A 25,040-nucleotide genomic window follows, 5' to 3' on the forward strand; every position below is an offset into this window, starting at 1 on the left:
ATAAATTTTGAGGATTCCAAATTTGATTTTAATATTTCCTGTAGTATAATATGTTGGAAAAAATTATTTGCTTTTGATAGTAGACCAGGTCCAGGGAAAGGGGCATGTCTTAGAGAGAGCAACCTGATGTGGAGGGAAGAGGTATCAAATCCAGGCTGACTTCGCCTGTTTTTTTCACTGTCACTGGTAAAACAAGTAGGTCGGTAGCCATGGACATCCGGAAAGGGGGGGGGGGGAGGGGCTGCAAGTCAACCAAAAATTGTATATTTAACACACATAATTTCATTTCAGCTACAATAATATATGTTAAGTTTTGCATGAACATGATCATTTCAAATTGAAGCTATGTTTTTTGAGGGGACAACACTTTTTTGGGGGGTGAAATGTGCCTTGTTTGCCCCCTTTGGAAAAAATACCTTGTTTGCCCCTCTCTGGGAAAAATCCTGCAGACGTCCCATGTCGGTAGTTCAGTTGGTAGAGCGATGGCACAGTATGCCAGAGACCTGGGTTCAAGTCCTGGTCGAGCCTGCATTTTTTGCTGACATTTCTACATGGTACATCTCTTGTATGTGCGTGTTTTCTTAAGCTGTTGCCTTCTGGGTACATTCATTGATAGTTTAGTGTTAGTTTTACACATCCTCAGGGAGTGATGTGACTGCTTAAAATTAGGCACCAAGGGGATAAGATAATTACCCTGTCTCTGTTAATTCGACCATGATCTAAGCACAATTTTAAAGTATGTAATGCCCTGCGACAAATTAGTTTGCAGCAACTTTTCGCGCATATAGACCCAAACGTGCACAATAGTTCCGCTGCAATACTGTCGATTTTCTCACTGGCTGTGATATGAACAGCTCGGCAGTTGAGGGACTGGCACGAGATATGTGGAGCGCCGTTCTCGCATGGATTAAAACATAAAACCTGTTGCGGAGCTTAGGTGCATCATTATTTCGATGCTAAAATGAGATCTTTGATTGTTACTTTTTATTTCAGGTTGGAAGAGCAGCTCTATCTTGAGAGATACGGCCTGCTACGCCCCCCTCTGGTTCCTCTGCCAGCGCCTGGTATTCCCTCGTATCCGGGCGTGTCCCCTCTCCTAGGCCTCCGGTATCCTCCTGACATGCTGGGCTCACCTTTGGGACTCATCTCTCCTGCGGGTCCATCTGTCATGCACGAAAGGTAAGTTTCCTAGTGGGTCTGACATGTGTTCAATTCCTGTATTTCTCTTAAGATACTGCCCAGGTTGCGTCTGGTAGGAAAACAAAATAAACATTTACTTCAGCTCGACCAGAATCAAGGTGGCTACTGACCAGGAATTCCTTGAATTCCAGGAATTATGCATGAATTTTACATTAATTTTTCTCTGTAGGGGTGAAAAGTTGCAACTTTTATTAATGCAAATCCCATTGAATTTCTACATATTTATTAATGCAAGTGTTTCGCAGTTTAGTTTTTTTTCAAGGAAGGAGAAAGAGGTAAAGTGCTCCCCTGTGCTTAGCACCACGGCATGAAAGCATATAGGGGTGTGGGGTTAATGCCCCACACTTTCTTGATCCGGTTGTGAATGGGGGTGATGTTATCAGCATCACGCCCCTCACCATCTTTACCCCCCAAGGTTTCCCCAGGTACCCATGGCATCGCTGGGTGGGCGCTGGGGCCGCTTCTAACACTAGAAAAGTACCCGGATTTGAACTGACCGGTGATCGAACCTGGAACCTTTAGCATGCTGGTCAGACGCGTTACCGACTGAGCCACCGTGGCCACTCGGAAAGTAAAAGAAAGCTGCGTGAAAAATAAAACATAATTCTCTCAATCCTTTAACTTTGTTAGTGTACTTTGCAGAACAATCTATCTGACAGAGGGAAGATATCTTGAAGTTGATTAGGTAAATTTATTTATTTATTTGAAAAATCCATTTTACATCAGGATATCAAGCAGAAAAGAAATAAGATTTTAAAATTCTTGTACAATTAACAATTTGCCATAGATTAATATATCCCATAACATTTGTGATTTGTGTTTGTAGATGTATTTCTAGTCTGAGTTTGCGAAATCGCTACTGTAAACTTCACAGCTTAAATTAAATATTTTAAATGTATATACTTCAACCACGTCACTTCCGTCACCTCTCAACCAGCCCGCATGATGATGTTTCCAAGATGGAATCGAAAGCTTGGAAGAACTCCTAAAGTGTTTTTTATTGTGGTGTTTGTGTGTTTTTATTGATTTTAACAAAGATGTTGCCGGCACGTGACATAAGAAGTTTCCCACTGTCACATACCATTTAATTAGAATTTTTGGATAAATTGGAATCACACAGGCCCTTTATATTGTGTGTGTGTCTGTGTACATGTGGGTTGTGAGAGGAGGTAATACATAAGGCTGAAATAAAGAAAACATCTGCTGCTACCCTTGAATTTTTTGGAAAGTTCGTCTTGAATTACACTAGGGTAACTATCCTCAGAATGCACCAGAAGCCAGACAAAGAATGTATAGAATTTTTTGTGCATTTTTTGCTGAAAGTTGCAGAAATGAGCTGTACATTTATTTACTACATATAAAGGTTTCGGATTCTTCCGGTTAACTATAATTTGCAACATAGTCATCTCTACATGTGACTCTATGACAGGTACTGCTTGTGGAAGCCATCTAGTATCAACGGAACTAGCTGATGCTTTTTTAACCCTAGAAAGCTAAGCAGTCGTCTGGCAGACTATGCATGTGGGGCCATTTTCTTGTTTCAACCCCTTCCACTAAAATCTTGAGCTCCCCATCCCATCTACCTTCATTTGGATCGGATAGACCGACAGGGAAGTATCGGTGTCCTTTTACAAGCGTTCCTTCAGTGTGTTTTTAACGATCTTTAATTTTGCATCGTCTGGTGGATGAAACGTGTGTGCCTACGTACACCAAAACTTCCACAAGAAGTTCGTAAGATTTTTATCATCCTGAATGTAGAAATGCAAAAAACTAATGCAGATGCTCATCAACAACAAGGAAGAAAAAAATGTGCATTCTGACCCTCAAGCAAGAGGATGATGACCAGATGCGTGTGCTGCCATTGCCTCAAAGCCATGTGTGGTGACAATTAGTCAAAGTGTTGTTTTCAGTGCACACAAGACTTGTAAAAATGTAATTTTGCATTCCTGCCATGCTATTCATGTGTTTTGGAAGCAAATACTGACTTTTGTAGTAAAGAAAATAACTGATAAACTTACTTTTCATTTTTCCGCATAAATTTATTTTGCGATCGATTTTGCCACCCTTCTGGTGGCTTCGTCAGGCATGTACTGTCTGCGGCGTGGTTCCTTCTTCTTCCGCTTGTGCTCGTGGCGGCGCTAGTTGACGTAGTCCTTTCACTTTCTTCCCGTTTTATGGGAAGTAGACGATGAGAGCGGGAACCGCCACTTACAGCGCCAAAACCCCACTGTGCGGTAAAAGAAGCGCCACCACGAGCACAAGCGGAAGAAGAAGGAACCACGCCGCAGACAGTACATGCCTGACGAAGCCACCAGACAGGTGGCAAAATCGATCGCGAATGAAATTTACCCAGAAAAATGAAAAGCAAGTTTATCAAAGTTAATTACCTATCTCTGCGTAACCGCCAAACAGATATCTTTAGATACAATGTAAAGAAAATAGTTTTTGCATAATTTAGGCTGCGTTTTAATACTGAAGAAATCATTAGTCCAGCAGACGAATGGTTAGCTTTAACATTTGGCACAGGACATGTTAGCTTTCTAGGTTTAAGATTATCAGAGGCCACTGAAACCCATTGGACACACTATGAACACACTGTCTATCAGAATCTGAGTCACTCTCGCTCTGCCCTCCACCAGAGACTATATTTATACTACCCTCCCCATCTTAGGGGGTTCATTGGTTCTTTTAATTTACACATATCTATAAGTTGGAATTTAACTAACCCTAATGAATGGTCTTGTGAGATCTTGCACACTCATTCACATGTAAGAATGAAATAACAATACAAACCTAGAATTGTACACAATTGTATAAATAAAAACTAATACTCTTTGTAACATTTGACAGATGTATAATTTTTCTTGTTTACGGTTAGGTTAATTTTCAATGTAATGTTTCGGAAGAACACATTCTTCCTTCATCAGGCAATTATTCTTGTTTTATGAAGGGAGCATGTATTCTCCTGAAATGTTACATCAAAAATTGTGTTTATGTCCTTCTGAGAACCGTAAACTACAAGAAACACCTAACGGAATTAAGATAAATGCACTGCATGTGAAACTGTACCCCTTCATCCTAATTATAGAAAACTTCTTGAATTTTTTCCAGGTTGAAACTGGAAGAAGAACACAGGCACAGGGAACGTCTGCGAGAAGAAGAAAGAGAACGAGAGAGGGAGAGAGAGCAAGAGCGAGAGAAGGAGAGAGTGAGAGAGAGGGAGAAAGAGAGAGTGAGGGAGAGGGAACGAGAGAAGGAGAGAGAACGCAAGGGAGGCCACGACACCATGGAGAAGCCCCAGTCGAGGCAGGAGTCCCCAGGTGAGGGAAGGTCGGAGGGTCGTCGGGTCAACAGGTCAACAGAGAGAGGTGTGCCCTCCTAGCCAGGTGTGGATAAAAAAGGGGATTGTGTACATTGTTGATTTCCTACACTGTTTTTTTATTGGCTGCTTGGATGTGTCCCAGTTGAAAACAACTCCTTGTCTCCGAGGTATAGGAATGAGCACTGTACATAACGTGTACGTTACTTAAATGATATTGTGAATTGCACTGCTTTTTCATACAACAAGATTCATTGAAAATGTATATGCTTCATTCCTGTGCCTCGTTAACGTTACTCTTAGTTGTATTTTAATTATTCTTTGTTTCTAACATAGGGTGTCTCTGTTTTTGTAGTTTCTAATTATATTAAGAGCACAACCACTCATGATCATTGTGGAAGAGTAACATTGTTCAGTGTACTGTTATTTTCTGTGTGAAGTCATATATTATGTAATATGAAAACATCTCTATATACTATATGCTGTTCTGATTGAGCTCCGTGATGAAAAATATTTATTCGGGATGCGGTAGTGAAAGTAAGTACTTGCTGGTGTCACCTGCCTGTCTGTAGTGTGATCTGCTTCGCCTTGATTCCAGCTCTTGCATAGAAGAATTGTGATGTGTATAGGTTAAGTCTTCCTTGGAACCTCTTTTCGGTATCTTTGACACAGCTCCAGAGGAAGCTGGCCGGACGCGTATCTGGTTTCGAGCCAGCACCTGTTCTTCTGAAAAGCGCTGCTTTCACTTTTGCCTGCAGTGTTTAGACATCCAGCACGAACTGTGATGACGTTACACTCCCAAGGTCTCCACATTGTATACTATAAAAAGAATAGCACAACATAATAACACAACCTCAACCTCAAGTTAAGAAATCTCTAAAGAAACTGAATTGTCAACATCTCATTTACCCCACGTCGACTTGACAAGAGTTGTCAATTTCTAAAATGGACGCTATTGGTGGAAAAGGTTTGAGGGGAGGATTTGTTGGGCTCCACGTGGACTTGACTAATGGTTGTCAGAGGGAAACTGAACTTCCGGAACTTTCTTTAAAAGTGAAGTAGTGTTCCGATGCGGATCGGAAATATACACTGATGGGTACACCACATCTGAATCCCTGTATGCAGTAACAGACAACACTGCAACCAACCAGTTGACACCTGCGCACCTTGCGGCATGCTACAAAACTAACAACAGAAGCTCACCAAGTAACAATAGATAAGAAAGGTTTCACAAATAAGTCATTATTTCTTTGCAGTATACTGTACGAGGGTCACTATTTCTATTTTGAGCCTAACAGTGGCGTGCATTTCGGGCCAACCGAAATGGATTATGGGGGCCAGAACCCCCCCCTCCCCCTCCCTGGCCATCATGTTATTCAGAAAATAACTTCTTTCTACAATTTTATAATGGGAAATTTCTCATCCTTGTATCAATATCCAAATGTAACTAGGTAAAATATATGTATGATATTTTATATTCGCAAATATATTCTGATAGTAGCTACGTAGAGTCCAACAATTCAACTTCGATTATTTCCTTCATGCAGTGCAATGAACATTGAACGGGAAGGAAATGGCATAATCATTTTCCTTTCCAATTTCATGTAATAAATTTGATAAATTTCAGTATCCTCTACTATTTCACAACACCTTTTGCAGAGGAAACCAACGAATAAGGCCAACAATAAAGTTTCACTGTTTTTATACTCAGTCAATCACTCTGTAGAGATATTTTTTCTTCTCAAAAATCAAAATGCCTAATATACTGCTTACCATCCTTCACAACTCCTGCCTGAAACAATTCTTCCAACTCAGGAACAGACCTTCCATTTCAGATTGTTTACACTTTTTTCATAAATTCCGAAAATCCCTTCTCCAGAATGTCATCAATAACTCCCGGTCCCTCTGTTTTATCACTTCACAGCACCGACAAACAATAGAGATCGTGTAATGTAAATAATATGAACGAAACACTCGCTGCAAATTTCACGCGACAGAAGAAAGCAAAAGTCAACCTCCCACGGTACAGTGTGTCCGGTCCGCTATGCCCGAAAACCACGCGTTCTTGTGGACGAATGAATCGGAGTTGCCAGTCGACAAAGTATTTTGTAGAAGGGTGATAATTAAGGACAAGTAGAAAATACGTCAGCATAGATCCCAGAACACTTCAAAAGCTAAACTACCGTACATCACTTTGCAATGTCTGGCGGGAGGGGGGGGGGGGGGCGATCATTCAAATCCCATTGTAAGTGTTGTGTTTTATTATGTTTTTCTTTTATCATTCATTCATATCGTCGGGTCAACAATCAACACCCATGCTATGGAACTCAAGGGAAATGTTGATCCCGAAAGGAGATAAACAGATACTATCATACTCTGAGAATTGTGCGAAACTTGCAAATTGTTCACATATTTTCCCCTCGACACAGTGACAGTCCATTCTGGTCCTCACCTCCCTATACGAAAAAAAAAACTTGCTAGTGTAACTTTAACCTCACATAAATATTTTATATGTGATAGTTTACTGTTCATAAAGTCGGTTGTTAGACGAGATGTGTGATAGCTGGCATTGTCTTGATGAAGAATGATCCGACGGCGTTTGTTTGTTTTCTGTATTTGACCAAAGACCTCTGGCAAACAAATTGTTGTGTACCATTCAGAGTTGACCATTCTACGTTCCTCTAAAGGCACAGTTGCCACATGACCAGTTTTCCCGAAAAAACAGGCGACCATTTGTTTCGATGTGCTTTGAGCGCGAACAACTTTTGTTAGATTGGGTTCATCTTGAAACACCCATACAGTCGACTGCTGTTTACGTTCCAGCGCATATGCATATATCCATGATTCGTCACCTGTTACAATTTTATATACGTCTTTTGAAGCACCACGATTGTATTTATTGAGCATTTGTTTGCACCAATTGACGCGAGCGTCTTTTTGAGTTTTTGTCAAATTGTGTGGGATCCAACGAGAACATACCTTTCTCACAGCTAAATGATCATGTAATATTTTATATATGCTGGTGGAACTAATGCCTATGGTTGCCTCAATCTCACAGTATGTCACATGACGATCTTGCAGTATTAGGTTTTGTACAGCATCAATGTTTTCTTGAACAACAACTGATTTTGGACGACCTTGGCGAATCTCGTCTGTGAGCGAATGGCGGCCACGATTAAATTCGTTATACCAGCGTTTCACAGTGGCAAAGGATGGGGCTTCATCGCCAAATGTGGAAGTAAGTTGATTGATGCACTCTTGTCTTGATAATCCACATCGAAAATCGTAAAAAATCATCGCACGAAAATGTTCACGAGTTAATTCCATTTTATTGTTGTCGCGCAATCTCCAAGACAACATAAACAACACAAATGAAGCTATTGACAAAACATTTGAAGTACGTTATGGTCAATAATACCAGAGGATTCCCTGCAAACGTCAAATCACACCTAACTTCAATCAGTGTTGCCAAGGCTCAAAATATAAATAGTGACCCTCGTATTAATTAACATATTTATAATCTACCTTCGCTCATTTTTGACATTTTCTAGACTGTCTTCATTTTTGTAACCGTAACGAACTGCTGCTCTTTGGGATCTTACCAAGAATCCTAACCATTATGCTTGGGTGATGTAGCTTTGTCATTAATTCATTCTCACTGGTGAGCACTCGCCCTTTGCAGATAACTTGATGATAATGGGCGAGAGGTTACTTTTCACACATGAAATGGCACAACACTAAGACTTGGGTTTATATCTTCCAGTTTAGATCAACAAGGTTAGAGAAGGATATTACCTGTCTATTCGATGATGGTTAGTTCCTCGGAGAAGACTTTAGAATTGCGCTATGTAGGCTCGTTCCTCGATCCAAAGCAAAAGACCCAACGTCGCCCGTTACACTCTAACTTATCCTTTCTTCCACCACCTGGTTATTGCTCCCTAATACCCATTGATCAGCAACTTACTTTCAATCAACCAGGAAGATTGATTTGATACTGACTTAACATTCTTTGAATGTTTGAGAGAGTAACGGCCGATGAAGGAGGTTATTGCTTTTGGCTTGCTACTTTTCTCTAATCAGGGGAACCTGTTAGGCTGAGGAGCAATTGTACTGGTGATGTACAGAATTGTACAAATGTTGTTCAAAAACCAAAGGAGAGCATAGAGGAATTGAACTATAACAATCCTGAGCCATTTCAGGCATTTTCAATTCAGAAACCATATGATGTCACATCTGATCACCGATAATACCTACTTCTACATTCAGTACAAACTAGGGCCGAGCCAATATTGATGCAAATGTTTCCATATCAAAATGTATCTGCATTTTGGTCCTTCATAGGATCCACAAAAATTCCACGTGGCACTTCCGTAGAGCCTAATTGTCCTGGATATTATGTACAATTTGAAGTTTATTTTTATTTTTCACTAGTTATGTGTGAGAAACCTGGACTTTGTGATTACATAGCATGTATGGAATTTTTGTGTTTTAGAGCGAAACTTTTGGTAAATTGATGCATATACAGGGTGGGAAGTAACCTTTTGCTAGGGGTCCACAGTAAAAAGTAACAACAATTAAGAAATTATGGTAATACCAAATGTTTACTACGACAATTGTGGTGTACAAAAACAAAATTAAAAGTTAGTATGTCCGCCATTTGCTTCTCTCACAGCACGAAGATGAGGGTAGGACCTCATAAGATTCGCAACCAAGTCCTTATTCCATTCCATGTCATGGAGGACTTGTTCCAGATGTGCAAGTAGTGTTGCCTGGGAATAGCGGTCCGGTCCACGTTCCACTATCATCAAGGACTCAACTGCATCCTTCAGAATAGCCCCAAAGTGTTCTGCTGCATTCAAGTCCGGTGGTGCACCCGGCCACTCAGAACTGCTGAAGAAGTCAATGCCACTTTGCCGAAGAAGGTCTTGGGTAGCATTTGCCTTGAAGCAAGGTGCTTTGTCGTGAAGGAAGCAGATCTCCGTTGCATCCAGAGTATTCTTGGGATCCTTGAGGAACGGAATAACCTTGGCAGTCAAGAACGTTCACTTCGATGCAGTTTCTTTGCGACCCATTTACTGTTGATGAATGCATGGAGTTACTGTGAACAACTCGCTGCTCCTCACTGTCACACAATAGATTCGCCATCTTGGAATTCCTGAAACACAGAAAACAGCCTACTTTAACACACCACACCTCAAATGACTCCATGTTAACACAGTTTTCCTGCAGACCCCTAACAAAAGGTTATTTCCCATCCTGTAGAGTGGAATTCTTACAAATTAATATTAATCAATATTTGCAGCAACTTTTAGTTATTGCAAGTATCTTAATTAGTATCTGTGGGAATTGGTGAGAGTATCGGAATCAGTATGGAAATTGGTTCAATGTGGTATCGGCTCACCCTTAACCACAAACTTGGTTGTTTTTTCTAAATTTTTCCAGCAGCTATGTTTTGGGTGGGCCAGTTCAATTCTCAGTGAAGAACATGAAGCGGTAGGCTCTATTCTAGAAAGGAGTTAATAAAACAGAGTGGCTACTCAACGGAGAATTATGCGTGAATTATTGGCTCCGGGAATTCTGCATGAATTTTTCTCCATAGACTTGAAAAATTGCAAATTTTATTAATGAAAATCCCATTGAATTTATACATATTTATAAATGCCCTGAGTCAAGTATACCTTTAATTTTTATTGAGGAAGATGAAAAAGCTGCGTGAAAAATAAAACAATTCTCGCAATTTGTTTACTTTTGTTAGTGTCCTTTTCAGAACAATCTATCTCACAGACTGAAGATGATTGCAAGATAACATATCTTGAAGTTGATTAGGTAAAATTGAGTTGGAAATTCTTATACAATTAACAATTTTTCATGGATTAGTCTATCTCGTATCATTTGTGGCAGATGTATTTCGAGTGTGAGTATCTTAAATTATATAGTTTAATTGAATTTAATTAGAATTTTAGGTTGCGTTGTAATCACACAGACCCTTTATATTGTATATACCGGGTGGTCCAAAAGTCCCGGAACGATCACATATCGTGAGAAATACACATCGAATGGGAAAACAAAAAAAATAATGTTTAATAAGTGAAAGACAGCTATTTAATGATATCACACTTGATTCCCCACCCCTGCCACCTGGGGGTGGGGGGGTAACTGTAAAACTTTAAATGGAAACCCTCATTTTGTATTGTAAAATCGGAAAGAGGACTTCATTCCGAGTCCAACGAGCTATCAACCATCCTCCTAGCTCAATTAGGAACGGAGATATGGTGATTTTAAATTTTCGCTCCCCAAAAAAATAATTAAAAAACGAAAATTAAAAATCGCCATATCTCCGTTCCTAATTGAGCTAGGAGGATGGTTGATAGCTCGTTGAACTCGGAATGAAGTCCTCTTTCCGATTTTACAATACAAAATGAGGGTTTTCATTTAAAGTTTTACAGTTACCCCCCACCCCCAGGTGGCGGGGGTGGGGAATCAAGTGTGATATCATTAAATAGCTGTCTTTCACTTATTAAACACTATTTTTTTGTTTTCCCATTCGATGTGTATTTCTCACGATATGTGATCGTTCCGGGACTTGTGGACCACCCGGTATATTGTGTGTGTGTGTCTGGGTGGTGATACATGATACATAAGATTGAAATAAAGAAAACATCTGCTTGTACCTTTGATTTTTTGGAAAGTTTGCCGTGAAAACTGGGAATTATTCTTGAATTTTTACCATGGTAGTGGCCACTAGTATTTACCTATGACCTGGTCACTTAGATAGATATACGTGTCCACATGAAGTACAGGTTGATACTTATTGAACTGGCCCAACAAAATGAGATGTAATATAAAATATTTCACATAGATATTAACGTAATTTATACATGTGTTGTGTGTTAGCAATCGATCATGTCGCCCAGTATCCACACACACGAAACACTTGCTGTTCAAAAGTGTACTCCATGACTGTCACTTGGGCCCTGCAAACATGTTCGTACGTGCACCGCTACGTGTCCTTCAACCTTGCAGCATAAGTGCTGCCACCTGTTGGACAATCTGCACACCATTCGACTTAGCACAGCCCACGGATTATGATGTCGTAATTGTGAACCGTTACATGCATCATCTGCAACATTATTAGCAAATTCATCAGGCCGGTTCTATAAGAATCACCCTGTATTTGAAAATGTAAATATTATATGCAGTTAACAACCAGGTGACACTTGTGGAAGATTCCCTGCTCTTGAGCCAACCTCTACGGTAGAGTGGTTAGCATACTGTGCTACGACGCAATGGGTCCCAGGTTCGCATCCCAGCCTTGGCATGAGTGTTTTTTCTGAGTGTCCCTTCATCAACTTCATCATATCGTTACTAATCTTCACCTTCACGATAGTCAAAAGTGGCAGAGAAACAAAATAAAATGAATCAAATTAAATCCATTCTCTTTAGATCCACTATGACGCCTGTGAGTCTTTGGTTATTACAAGCATAAAAAAACAGTTTTTCATTGTGATGTTTCAGGAGAACACATGCTCCCTTCATCAGACATTTATTTTTAGTTTGATTAAAGATACAATGGTTATAAAGTTTTAACAAAGAAGAATATGTTATACAATGGATGTTGTCAATGTTACATTGTTGTAATATAGCAACTTAACTGTGAAATAAACAGTGTGTTTTATTATTATTATTTCAGACTAGCTGATTGCCCGGCATTGCTCGGGTATTTATTTATCCCAATATTCTATTAGACAGGAAAATAATGAATTCTAACTATAGTGTAAAATGAACTTAGAGTTGAACGGCATTGGGAGTGTCACTATTCATCTTAGCGACCCCGAAAACTATGTATTCCACACTAATATTGGTTGTTTTACATGTCACCCCCTTCCCACCCCCACCCTTAGGGGTGTCTTGGAGTTGAATGGCATTGGGAGTGTCACTATTCATCTTAGCGACCCAGACAACTATGGATTCCACACTAATATCGGTCGTTTTACATGTCACCCCCTTCCCACCCCCACCCTTAGGGGTGTCTTGGAGTTGAATGGCATTGGGAGTGTCACTATTCATCTTAGCGACCCAGACAACTATGGATTCCACACTAATATCGGTAGTTTTCAATTATTTTTATATGTCGCCCACCTCCACCCTCAGGGGTGCCAGGATGTCTTACCCCCACAGTATTTCTTTCCAGGTTGCAAGTGTTACACGTACCAACCTTGGTTGAAATCGCTCCAGGCATTCGAGACTTATGCCGGAACACACACACATCCATTTTTATATTAGATAAAAAAAATTCATCACCTTTTTTTGGAAAGTGACTGGAAACATAGATTTGAATGTCTGGGAAGCTTCGTTCATTGCAGAAGAACACTGAAATAAATTAAATAATGAAAATGGTACATAGATCCACTATGAATGGAGTTTACTTTTTCAAAAGGGGAGTAGGGCCTCCCCGATGGCGCAGTGGTAGCGTCGTCGCCTTGTAATCAAGGGGTCCCGGGTTCGATACCCGGTGGAGGCACAAGTGGTTCGGATCCCACTTTAAACTGTAGGTCCAGTCCCAATTAGCCTTACTGTGCATAAAGTGGACTTAAAACAACAAATCAATCAACAAATCAATCAAAAGGGGAGTAAGCCACCGTCTTTAAAATTTATTGTAACTGAAAACATCAAGAAACTCTGTGAAAGCAATGACGATTTTGAATTGCCGGATGATATTTGGGATTCATAATTTTTAAAAAAAGGTGATCAAAATGTTTAATTTGAAATAATAATAAAACAGACTGCATATTTCACAGTTAAGTTGGTATGTTACAACAATGTAACATTAACAACATCCATTGTATAACTGATTATTTTTGTTAAAATTTTTTAACCATTGTTATAACTGTATCTTTAATCAAACTAAAGATAAATGTCGGATGAAGGGAGCTTATGTTCTCCTGAAACGTCGCAACGAAAAACTGTCATTTTATGCTTGTACAGTGCGATCCATGAGTATTACCGTGCAAATTGTCCATGACTATTTTCATGATTTTTTTCTCTTACATCCTATGTGTTTTTAAGGGATGGATTTTAATGTACGCTGGTGCAGAAGTTGTCAACAGCTTGTTTTGAGTTTTCTTTTAATTCGTGAAGCTCTTATTGGGTCAAATAAAGTGCACAAACATGGTGATGGACAATTTGCACGGTAATACTTATGGATCCCACTGTACTAACCATAGGCTACAAGAGAAATAATACCTTATAAAGGCTTTAATGTAGTTTTGAATTCAATAGAACTTCACAAGTTGTCATAGAGCTCTTAAAATTGAAAATGTGTCATGAGTGGTTGTGCCTCTTCCTTTTTCCTAGATTTATTTTGCACTGTTTTTTTACATTTCCAGTTCTCATTTTTGTTGTTTATTACTACATATTTACTTTCTGTTGTGCATATTCTCTCCTTTAGCAGCGGGATTCTTTTTTGTTTTGCAATCTGTTTGTTACAAAAATGTGTGACAGCAATACTTTTATAATGTTTATTGAACGGCTGCTTATGGCCTGGAACAAGTACCTAATTTGATTTTCTGTGCTTTCGCACACACACATATGCTTTGTACAAAAACAGAGCAAAGGGAATGGAATCAGCTTTGGCATAATATTTGTGATTAAAGCTTAATGTTGGCCATCTCTCTCTCAGCTAATTATTTTATTTTAATTTTTATTCTTTGCTTAATTTAAACTGTTAGATAGTTCAAAATTGCTTGCTTACGAGTTCTACAGTGTATACAGGAAAATTAGATTGTTAGTATAATTAATATATTTGCTGTAAACAGTTCCCTATGCTATACAGTCAGAATCTGATAGAAAGATTTGCAGTAAAACTTGCAAAAATTGGTGCTGTATGCATTAAAATGTTCATAAAAATGTACAGTAATTCCTTTTCTTTATTTTTCCAATCAGTTTCATAATAGTTAGAAATATAAATTGTCAGTTCTATAAGTTATTAACCTCGACCACATGTGAGGTTGAATATTTGCAAAGTATGAAAGAAGTTTCTGCTAGACTTCAGGCATTTCTCAGCAATGATTGTTTTTATAAAATGCATCACTTTTGGAAGGATCGTGCCAATACTGTAAACTTGTATAAGTTTTCAGAATTTAAACTATCAACTTTACATGAAACAATATATTTTTGAGAAGCACTGAGTCGGCTTTTGTTACAAGAATTTTACTTTTGGCGGCCATACAATTATTTTCTCAATGTTTCAAAGTGCACATGTACTTTTTGTCAAGATGGAAATTGCATTGTTTTACACACAGAGAGAGATGTTGAAATATTGGGAAAATAAATAACTATTACTTTTACAATCATTGCTTAACCAGAGTTCAAAACTCTTCCTTGACAAGCACTGATATTGTTTGCTATTCTGTTGTGTTATGTTCAATGTGCCTGTAAGATAAGATGGAAAATTTTGTGTTAGCCAAGACTGGAGAAATTTTCAGGATTATTGCATTAACTGGGTGCAGACAATGGGTAAACAGTGATATTCATGAGGTATTCGTAGAATTGCTAACTTTTGTTGCATACTTGATCGAGATATTTAATCTTCAATTTTGCTTTTTAGTATCTTAACTGTATAGCATTCCCAAAAAGTAAAAATTATTTTTCTCTTTCTCTGATGTTTTGTTCCCAATGCAAATCTATCGAATGCACCTGTTAGTCTCAATTTAGTTTGCGTAAAGTGAGCTTAAGGTATACAGTTTTCATTGTAAAGCTCAAGGAGTTGAATGAGAGGCAAGATTAATATTGCTTGGAACTTTTACATGGATGCCTATGGAAGTGTTACTTTTTTTAATATTCTAGGAACACTTTACTTAGAATAACTGCATCATTATAAAGATTCCTGATCCCATAAGCCCATATGAGGTCTTCTAATACTGTAGATGGGAATTCTAAAGAGGTTTAGAATTTAGAACATCTGGCTCTTTTTTTCAAACTATGCGAAGAGCAACCTGTGTGGCTATGAGTAACATTTGCTTCACGAAGAAACAAGTTTTGTGGCCTATAGTTATGTTTCATAATAATTTTATTTTCCAATTTGTACTCTTTTGTCATGTGTATTTTGTGAAGGCTACAGTGCTGAAAAATTATTATATACAAGGTATGTTCAAGAAGTTCCTGGAATTGCACTGTTGTAGCTGAAATACAGCAAACTTTAATGAGTGGTACCGAACAGATGAAGGTGTCTTCTGTTTATGTGGAAACCTCAAGTGAATAGTTTGATAATTTCAATATCAACTCAGATTATTGGGCAAGGTTGTAACTGATCCTGAAATTTCTGTAACTTGCACCCTGGTCTGAAGAACAAACTGTTATGATGCTTTTAACTTTTACCATTACCTGCTCATCTGCCAAAAAGGAATAAATTTTATAGGAGTGTTTTAACGACTGTTGCAATTTTGTCTTGTACTAGGTGGTCACAATTTGTAGTTTTCCTCTGGACCCCATTCAATGGATTAGGTTAGGTTAGGTAGCCAGTTTCTCCGTAGCCTCTATACCTAATTTCAGTACAATCCGTGGCTTTGAACAGGCTCCAGAGGTCTCTGAGTAGGGCAACTTTAATTGTGGTCACCCTGTATGTAAGGTAAATCAGAGTACAATACAATTCCTGGAACTTTCTGAATGCATCTCGTGCATATCATTATGTGGACACAGTAAGTACTTTTTTGTAGTGGTGTGTGAGTGTTTGCTGTTTTGTATGGTAAGTGTATGTACATGTAGTTTGCATTGCACATTTGATTTTCATGTATAAATCACTTCCACTCTATCAATGGCAAGAGAATATGGATGAATAAATGAAATTACAGTTTGCTTATTCATTGTTGACTAACAACTGAAATTGTTACTATATCTATATGCAAATGGCTAGAGATACGTCCTTTTTTAGATAAACTTGAACAAGGATGAAGCAATTTACACTCTGGAATCCCCCAACTTGAAGGTGTATTAGTGTGAAACAATTGTCTCATCTGTCCATTCTGAGCAAGAGAAATATAATATGTCAACATCAGTTTTACTTTCAAATGTGCTTTGGAATTCTGGGAACTAAACATTTTTTCATGATTGGATGCTGTAAACACGGTTTACGTACATGAAGTTTCGTGTTTCCGCATTGCACAATTTGACAGTTTTTTCCAATTAATTTTGAAGGTTCAGTACCTTTATTCATTAAGGGCACGGCATCTCGAGCGAAGATGCTATAAAAAAAGATGCTTCGAAATTTATCGGAAAAAAACTGTCCAATTGTGCAGTGCGGAAACACGAAACTTCATGTAGGTAAGAAATATTTGTTTTAATTGTGCAGTGTGTTATTTATTTATCTCTTTATAAAGTAAGGCAATAGTTTATTCATGAAATTAAATTATGGTAATATACTGTGGAACTTTGAATAAGTTTTTCAGTGGCCTATGGCGAAAGAAAAGAAAGAAGAAGAAAAAAACATTTGGAAATGTAGAGTTCCACTCCACTTAATTCGTTGATTAATTTAGTTTAGTTTGCTATGCTTTTTTGCCACTTTGACCCAGTTCTGAATTTTCCTTCTCTCTCTCAGTCAAGGCGTATATAGATTCTGAATCCATATGTTCAAACGTAAGTTCTGAGGTGTTTTTTTTCTGCAAATCTTAATGTTTTTCCCCGTGCCCTGAGAGGTGTCATTCGTATCTCTAGTCAATGCATGTAGGAACTTTTTTCCTTGATTGGTAATTGTGGAATGTGGTGTTTCTCTCAGAAGGGGAATTTTTGTAGTTGTAGTGTTATTTATTGGTGTTTATGTCAGGGCTTGACTGGATCTTGGGTCTGTCTTATTTTTGGAAGTGTTTATTGTCAGTATTCAGAATTTTAAAACAAATATTTGATCTGTTCAGAATTTCTCATACAGGATTTGGAAATATATATATTTGTGTTGCATAATAATATAATACTGTTATTTTGCATAAGAAGTGGTTATGCGAACATTTAAGAGAAATATAGTGATGAGTAGGGCTAGGATATTGATGACCTAATACATGCAAAAAAAATGACCTAAAAATTCTGAAAGATTTGTAGAACAAATTTATCAAGTACCAAGAGAAATTCAAATTACAAATTAATGTTACAGTATCTATCACATGTTCATTGTGTATGGTAGTACAAGTAAGAAAGTTCACTTTTTGTCATCTTTTACACTTTAAGTACTGAGTTGCAGTACACAACAAAAATCATAAGAACATTTTCAAAAGTGAATGATTGTCGGTTTTCGGACAACAGAGCCTTGTACACGGAAACAATTATCTCTACTTCCACCGACACAAGAGGAGCATACTTGAAATGAACAATAGCACTTGCTGTTAAGTAAATTTCAATTCCATAGCATATTGCTTCCCTGACAAAATGTCCGATACAGGACACAAATTTTGTACCCCTTGTTTTTACAACAATCCGTCTGGTGACAATATATTTACTGATAGAGGGGAAAATTACATTGTTTGAGCTGAATTGTTACACAACAGCTTGTGTCAATAATACTGCACATAATTTCCTTGTTTCTTCAAACACAGTCATTCACAACTGCGCTGAAGGCAATGAGACGAGAGTTGGGAACCTCTCTCCTTCAAAGGGTTGCATTTGCATGTAAAATGCCCCTTCTTTCACCAAAATGTTGAAAAATGCATAATATGACTTTTAAAAAGGCAGAAAAATTACTTAAACAGTTCACAAAGTTTAAAAAATGACTACTCCAAAAAGGGTCAAAAATGCCCTAACAAAGGCATCCCAATTAATTCACTTACGTGTAAAACACATTTCTATCTACTTATGCAATGTTTCTGCCTTACCATCAAAATCCTAGCCGTAGTGATGAGGGAGACTGAGCAAACGTTAATACATCGCCTCTCCACACAGTATGCTGACCCAATCGTGCAACCAATACCTAGCATACTCTTGGTTTAGCACTTGCATTCCTCTGCTGCTACGAGGTTTGTCTGTCTCCGTAGAGATAATCAACCCGGTAGCAGAGGAGTGAACACATTATGACAGAGTAAAACGTCTCCTTTGGATAAAAAGTGGACAGTTATCGTAGATCACAGAAACTGTCGGGATGAGCACAGTAAGTGCTGCGATCGTGTGGAATCACAGAGGATGCCTGAGGCGTCGAGATGCGATAACTACACCGACGTGGGCTTGCAGGTAGCCAGCAGCGATTGTGCCATATATGTGTGGAGAGAGCTCTGTCTTCTTAATCTCTTCTCTGCCTGCGCTTTCCTTCGAGCCACATCCCTATGTCTTCAGCTATCCCGGTTACTAAGATGGAGGCACACATCAATAGATATATTTGTGCTACCTGTGTATTAGTAACAGGATTCCCATAGTTGTAGTGATAACACTGTTGCATTGTACTCTAGGAGCTCCAGGTTGAGATCCCACTTTAAACTGTGGGTCCACTAAGTACTTCAAAACAAACAAAATTAACACATTTGTAAAAGCCAATATATGTATGGCATCCCGAAACTATCACAACTAACTAGACAGTATATAAGTGGAGTTAATTATTCATCTGAACTGTATGAGGGATTCTAAATAGATCAAATGCTTCAGAGTTTGGATCATGTAAGGAAACGTTTTTGAAAAATGTTGAGGTACATCCAAGGTCGAGCAGAGCTTTGACTAGTGATGCATGCAAGTGTGTTGAAATGTTGATCCAACCTCTCTTGGCTTTTCAGCAAGGAAGTCCTCCCACTCTAGTCATCATGGGGCAACAGCCATGATGAGGGAGGGCTCTCAGGGGAACAGACCAGCGATCGTCCCGATAGAGAAAAAGGAGGGAGAGCGGACGCTAGTGTCTCAATCTGGTCATGTTCCTTCGAATTTTCATCATCCACCTGTAATAAGTCATCCACCCCCGCCTTTGCACCCGATAGCAAATCAGAAACAGCAGGCAGAGCAGCAGCACCAGTCGCGAGCGAGCGTTCCCGACATGGCAAACGATCACCATCACCACCATCATCACCACCACCACCACCACCACCACCATTCAGGGAAGCAGGCACCTCACGTGCTTCATCAGAACCAAGTCGTGCGCCAACCCCATCCTGCAGCCGTGCTGAGTTCGCCGGTGACTACCACCACCACCACCACGACCGTCGTGACGACGATGCCATTACCTATAGTTTCTTCAGTGTCTAGTCAGAGTGCTCCGCAGTGTTCCCCCATACGCAACATGGTTCCTAACGCGGTGAACCGCACGACTGAGAACGTGATGGAAGTTCACCCGAGAAAGGAACCGGTGTTTGTGCGACCATTCGAAGATAACTTTCACAAACCTTCACCCGTTGTCATTCCGATGGTGACAACCGTCACCGCGACCACAAATTTGACTACGACCGTAACCAATTCGGTGTCCGTGGTGCCAAAGGAGCATGTTACCTTGGAAGTGCCGTCTGTGGACAGTTGCGTGTCGAGAACCACGGTGAACAAACCAAAGGAAGAAGCAAGCAGAGTGATAAAGCAAGAACCAGTGTCTAGTGTTGTGCCGGAACCGGAGAAGGAAGTAAAAGTAGTTTCGGTGTCACCGAGAGTTCATCCCACCAGCCACCTCGTGGATGGAAATAAGCCGGCACCTTCCGAGGATAGCAAAAGCCCTGTGATACACAACAGCTTGGAGCCTGTGTTAAATGTGCCTGATGCCTCGAAAGTACTTGCAGCCGTGTCTGGAAAGGATTCTCCAATGTCCGCATGGGATTATCATGTTATGAGCAAGAATATCATCAACCGGAAGGTAAGTCATTCTACAATATTAGACTAATTTTTGTCCCATGTACAAACCTGATATTTGTTTTGTTTTTATGAGAAATGTAGTTAGGTAGTGGTGGAAAATGGCCAGTAAATTTTATATTTTTTGTGGATGTCTGACCATATTATGTGCTTCACTTTTAACCCTGCCCTGGGCATAGACATTCTTTCTGAGTGTTCCTTCATCAATTTTGTCTAATCATTACTCATTCTTATGGTCGCAGTTAGCCCAAAGTAGCAGAAAAGTAATGCTAAATAAGAAAAATACAGATACAGAAATTTGTAAATGTTTCACCCCTCTTTTCATTACCGTATTTTGGGGAATACCAGAAGTTTGCTGAGGGAAATAACCTTACTTGTTCAAACACAAAAACAGCATAATAAGAGTCACATTAAAATTGCTCCCACGATTTCACTTCCTGCGACTGCAACTGCAAGACGTGTTCTATAAGCATTGAGAAGTGAAAAAATTGTTATAACTTCTAACTAGCTCTCCAGCATTGTTAAACCCGAAAGATTTTGGCTGCATCAACACAGGCCTTCCATCTGTCCCTATCCTGAGCAAGATCTATATATTTATTTCCATCCCTACAGATTTACTTCAGGTCCATCTCTATATTATCTCTCCATCTTTGTGTTGGCCTTCCTACTAGTTTCTTTGACAACTTCTGTTATCGACAATGAGAAAGTACAACAAGGATAAGTCTTATCTTCCAGTAATTATATTTTGTTCTTGTATTTATTCGTTGTAATTTGGAATATTTTTGCATTAAATGTTTCTGTATGATAATGAAAACAAATTTTAATTTTCATAAACACATTTGTTTTGTCGTATGCTCCAGAATGCATCAAGTACATTTAGAGTTTTCGTGTCCATACGTGATGCTTAACACATTCTATCATACATAGTTTCTGTAAAACAAACACATAACGTTGTTTCATTTATTTATAATTCTGGTTTTGTTTACTTGCATGCATACATTGGTATTTTATTTCGATTATATCTAATGAATCTAGATGGGGTGTATATTAAATATACACAATGAATAGGAATTGTTGTGGTAAATCAGGTCAACTGTGCAAAATACACTACTGATGTATATGCAGAAATATCTTCTAAAGTAAATCTGTTTACTGCATTTTGAATAACAGAAAGACCATTGTGGCATTTTTTAGGATGGCGAGCTGGAGCAGACCACACCACTGACGAGCAAGCTGGACTTGCTTGAGAGGCGTCGGAGGGACAGGAGAAAGTGCCACATCAGCGAGAACAAGAGGACCAACAGCTGCAGCACGAACGGAACTGGACCAGCATCTGGTTCCGAGTCGGAGCTGGAGTGGGACTCGGACGGGGAGTGGTGCGGGAACAACAACAATGTGCAGAAGCAAGTTCTTCTTGTGTTGAAGGGACCACCTGCAAAGCTGGATGCATCCCCGCAAAAACTCTCTTTTCTCAACATATTTGGCCTTACGACTTTGGCGAAAAGGAACGGTAAGTTGTTTTTAGTGTTGGCAATATATCATCCAGGTGGTATCAACTACATGATATATCGTCACGATATTTTGGAGATATATATATATCATGTCATCAATATATCATCACGATATTTGGGAGATATATATATCATCATGATGTAGCAATATATATCATGTTAGCGATAAATCATCACAATATTTGGCAATATATATTAGCTTTCGCAGAGAAGGTGAGACTAATTCCTGTATAGGAAAACAGTGACCTGCATTGGCTAGCAAATGTACTAGGGTGAAAATTTGGTTCATTAGCTGCCGATTGAGACCAAAATGACCGCAATAGGTCAAAAAGTCGTGACTGCGTAGCAGTTAAAAGACAAGCATGTACATGGACCCCTCCAAGAATCATTAAAATGAAACCAAAAATTACAAACCACAAAATTTTTATTCAATAATCAGCGATATCGAGTAGACGTACATCTTTTTCAAAATAGGCACCATTGACAGCTAAACAAGTGTCCATATCCTCCTGCCACTTTGTGAATGTCTTTCAAAATTCGTTGTCAGGTAGTGAACTGAAAAAAACTTGTGCTTTGGTGATCACTTCTTTGTTCGTCATGAAATGACGACCACGTAAAGCAGCCTTTAAAAGTGGAAATAGCCAAAAAATCTCAGGGTGCAAGGTCCAGGCTGTATGCTGGATGCAGGAAAATTTCTAGTTTTCTCTTCTTCGCGTAATCCTGAAAAGCCCACGCGGCATGTAGGCATGCGTTATCGTGGTGCAATATGAAGGAGTCGCTGTTCATCTTGAATACTCATCGCGAAAAACAATGTTATACACGAAAACCTGGAGGAGTAAACGAAACACGTTCCACGTAAATCAACACAGCTGCTCACTAACATGGTTTCGCAACTTGTGACAACTTGCTACGGAAACAGAATGAGTCATCCTACACGATGTGACTACTGCCGAAACCATAGGCAGTGTTGCCAAGCCAGGATAAAATCTGTCTCACCTTCTCTGCGACAGCCTTTGTATATTGTAGATCTAGAATATGTAGGCCATACCCCCACATCTTGTAAATGTGTCTTCATGCCATGGTGCTATATGCACGAGCAAATTTACCTTATTATATTTCATAGGATTAAATTTTCAAAAACTGTCTCATAAATTCTGTTGCTCTTTCAGTCTAATGGTCCATTTTTCACATCCATCCGGAACTACTGGCACGTGTAGTTTTGTACATTTTAATCTTTTGATTCTTTGATATTAAACAAAAGAATAAAAGTTTATCGACAGAAAAGTAAATTACCTGAATTAAGTATATTTTTAATTTCCTTTTTAATATCATTTTAATTTGTTAATATTTGTTATGTTCATGTCACTACATATACTTAACACTTGTTATGCAATTCTTCCAGTTCAGCATGTTCATCCTAATAATTTCTTATTGCTTAGTGGAGTACTTGATTAGTGCACCAGATAGGGTCACGTAAGAAATTCTCACCTGAAGACGAGAGAAGAGGGGTTGGCTCTCTTGAAACATGTGTTAGAATAGGTGTAAGTAGTAGAATAATGGCCACAGTTAATATTGCGTTCATCTTGCATCTCATGCATCAACCTTTCCTATTTCAGATTTGGAATTGGCGAAGTGCGAGAGAAGGTTTGCTCGCCATCTAGAAAGGAGTCCCCTCCTAGCGGACCCGTGTCTAGGAGCACCTTGCCTAGATGCTGAGACAATAGATGGCATAATAAAACGCAGAGATATGGAACTCAGGAAGCACCGTTCTTCACCAGATCGGATTCTTCCACATCCTCGAGAGAGTCCCGACTCCCTAAGCCACTGCACAGATTATCAAACCAAAGTGATGTTTCTCAAGACTTTGGAGCTCGAAGTGGTTTCAAAAAGCAAGAGAGAAGGTAAGCCATTTGTTCCTTTAATTTTTATTGCCATGTAAATGATGTAAAATTTTACCCAGTTACTTTAAATAATTGTTACCAGTAGCTTACTGTATATTGGCATCAAATTTTGCTTTTCTCACGAAAAATGTCTATTCTTAAAATATACAGGGTTAGCCTAGAAGAAATAGACAGTTTAAATGCTTTATAAATTGAAATTTGTTTGTTACATCAGAAAGCATTTAGTACTGTTGTATAGAGAAAGTCTTCAAGTTTACGACCTCCACGTTTCTTTAGTCTTCGTGACGTCAGCATTGCATGAGCACCTTTGACGTATGTCGAGCAGTATGGCCGCTGGCCAGGTGGAGAAGGGTTTCTGCGTGATTGAATTTGCAAAAACAAATTCTGTTACTATTGTGCAGTGTCGTTTTAAAACACCCACAAGGCAATCAATCTATGATTGGAGCTAGAAATTTAAGGAAACTGGTTGTCTGTGCAAGGGGAAAAGTTGTGTTTAGGGAGAACTGGAATATCGCATTGATAATTGTCGTGTTACAAAAGGGTCACACAGAACACTTGTAACTTACCACTGTTAACTTCAGGACGTACTCTTCAAACCATGTAAATATTTCAGCCATATTATTAAAACTCTTCCTTCTGTAAAACTTTGAAAGTGTCTATTTCCTTTAGGCTAACCCTGTATACTGTTTCTGAGTGGTAGAGTGGCCACATAAGTATTACCATAAGTTTATCTCTTATTCATATTTGGGAAATAAAAGACTGGGTTGATAATAATTAGACATAAGAGAGTAACTAACTTTTTTCCACAAAACATACTTGTAGAAGTTCTATTAATTTTGGTGGCCTCTGCCACCATCTGGATACCACCCAAATTGGCTACCGAATTGGTATCCGGATGGTGGCTAAGGCCACCGAAATTAATAGAACTTCTACAAGTATGTTTTGTGGGAAAAGTTAGTTACTTGCTTATGTCTATAATTATTTTTATCTCTTGGTTTGTCCCAATGAGAGCTCCAAGAAATGGAACTAAATTCCAAACAAGCTCCTTGCTGAGAAATACTAGTACATCCCAGTGTACACCTCCAAACCAACACTGACATTATCACATCTTCAGTCTCTTTTTGAGTATTCCTCTCGTCCATTTCAGATGAGAAAATATTTTCATTTTTCTCTCCAACTACTACCATTTTTATAAAAATAATTCTCACTCTACAGTAAAAAGCCATCACAATAAAATAAAATATTTATGGTAAAAATTGCCAGACATATGCAACATGAATATGAACACAAGAAACCAATTATTTTTCAATAAAAACACTT

At 38.8% G+C, this 25,040-nt stretch overlaps 1 protein-coding gene across 1 annotated transcript in view; it reads left to right on the forward strand.

The window, feature by feature from the left end:
* LOC145980255 (uncharacterized) overlaps nt 1-25,040 on the forward strand; it is a 49,742-nt gene that overhangs the window by 17,670 nt on the left and 7,032 nt on the right. The window contains exons 5-9 of the mRNA XM_083113264.1: nt 994-1,179; nt 4,312-4,520; nt 19,258-20,312; nt 21,503-21,818; nt 23,436-23,720. Coding sequence (XP_082969390.1) covers nt 994-1,179; nt 4,312-4,520; nt 19,258-20,312; nt 21,503-21,818; nt 23,436-23,720 — 2,051 coding nt within the window. The remainder of the gene's footprint in view (nt 1-993; nt 1,180-4,311; nt 4,521-19,257; nt 20,313-21,502; nt 21,819-23,435; nt 23,721-25,040) is intronic.

Source organism: Lepisma saccharinum, chromosome 27 (genome assembly GCF_977018435.1).
Source record: "Lepisma saccharinum chromosome 27, izLepSacc3.1, whole genome shotgun sequence".
Classification (NCBI taxonomy): Eukaryota; Metazoa; Arthropoda; class Insecta; order Zygentoma; family Lepismatidae; genus Lepisma; species Lepisma saccharinum.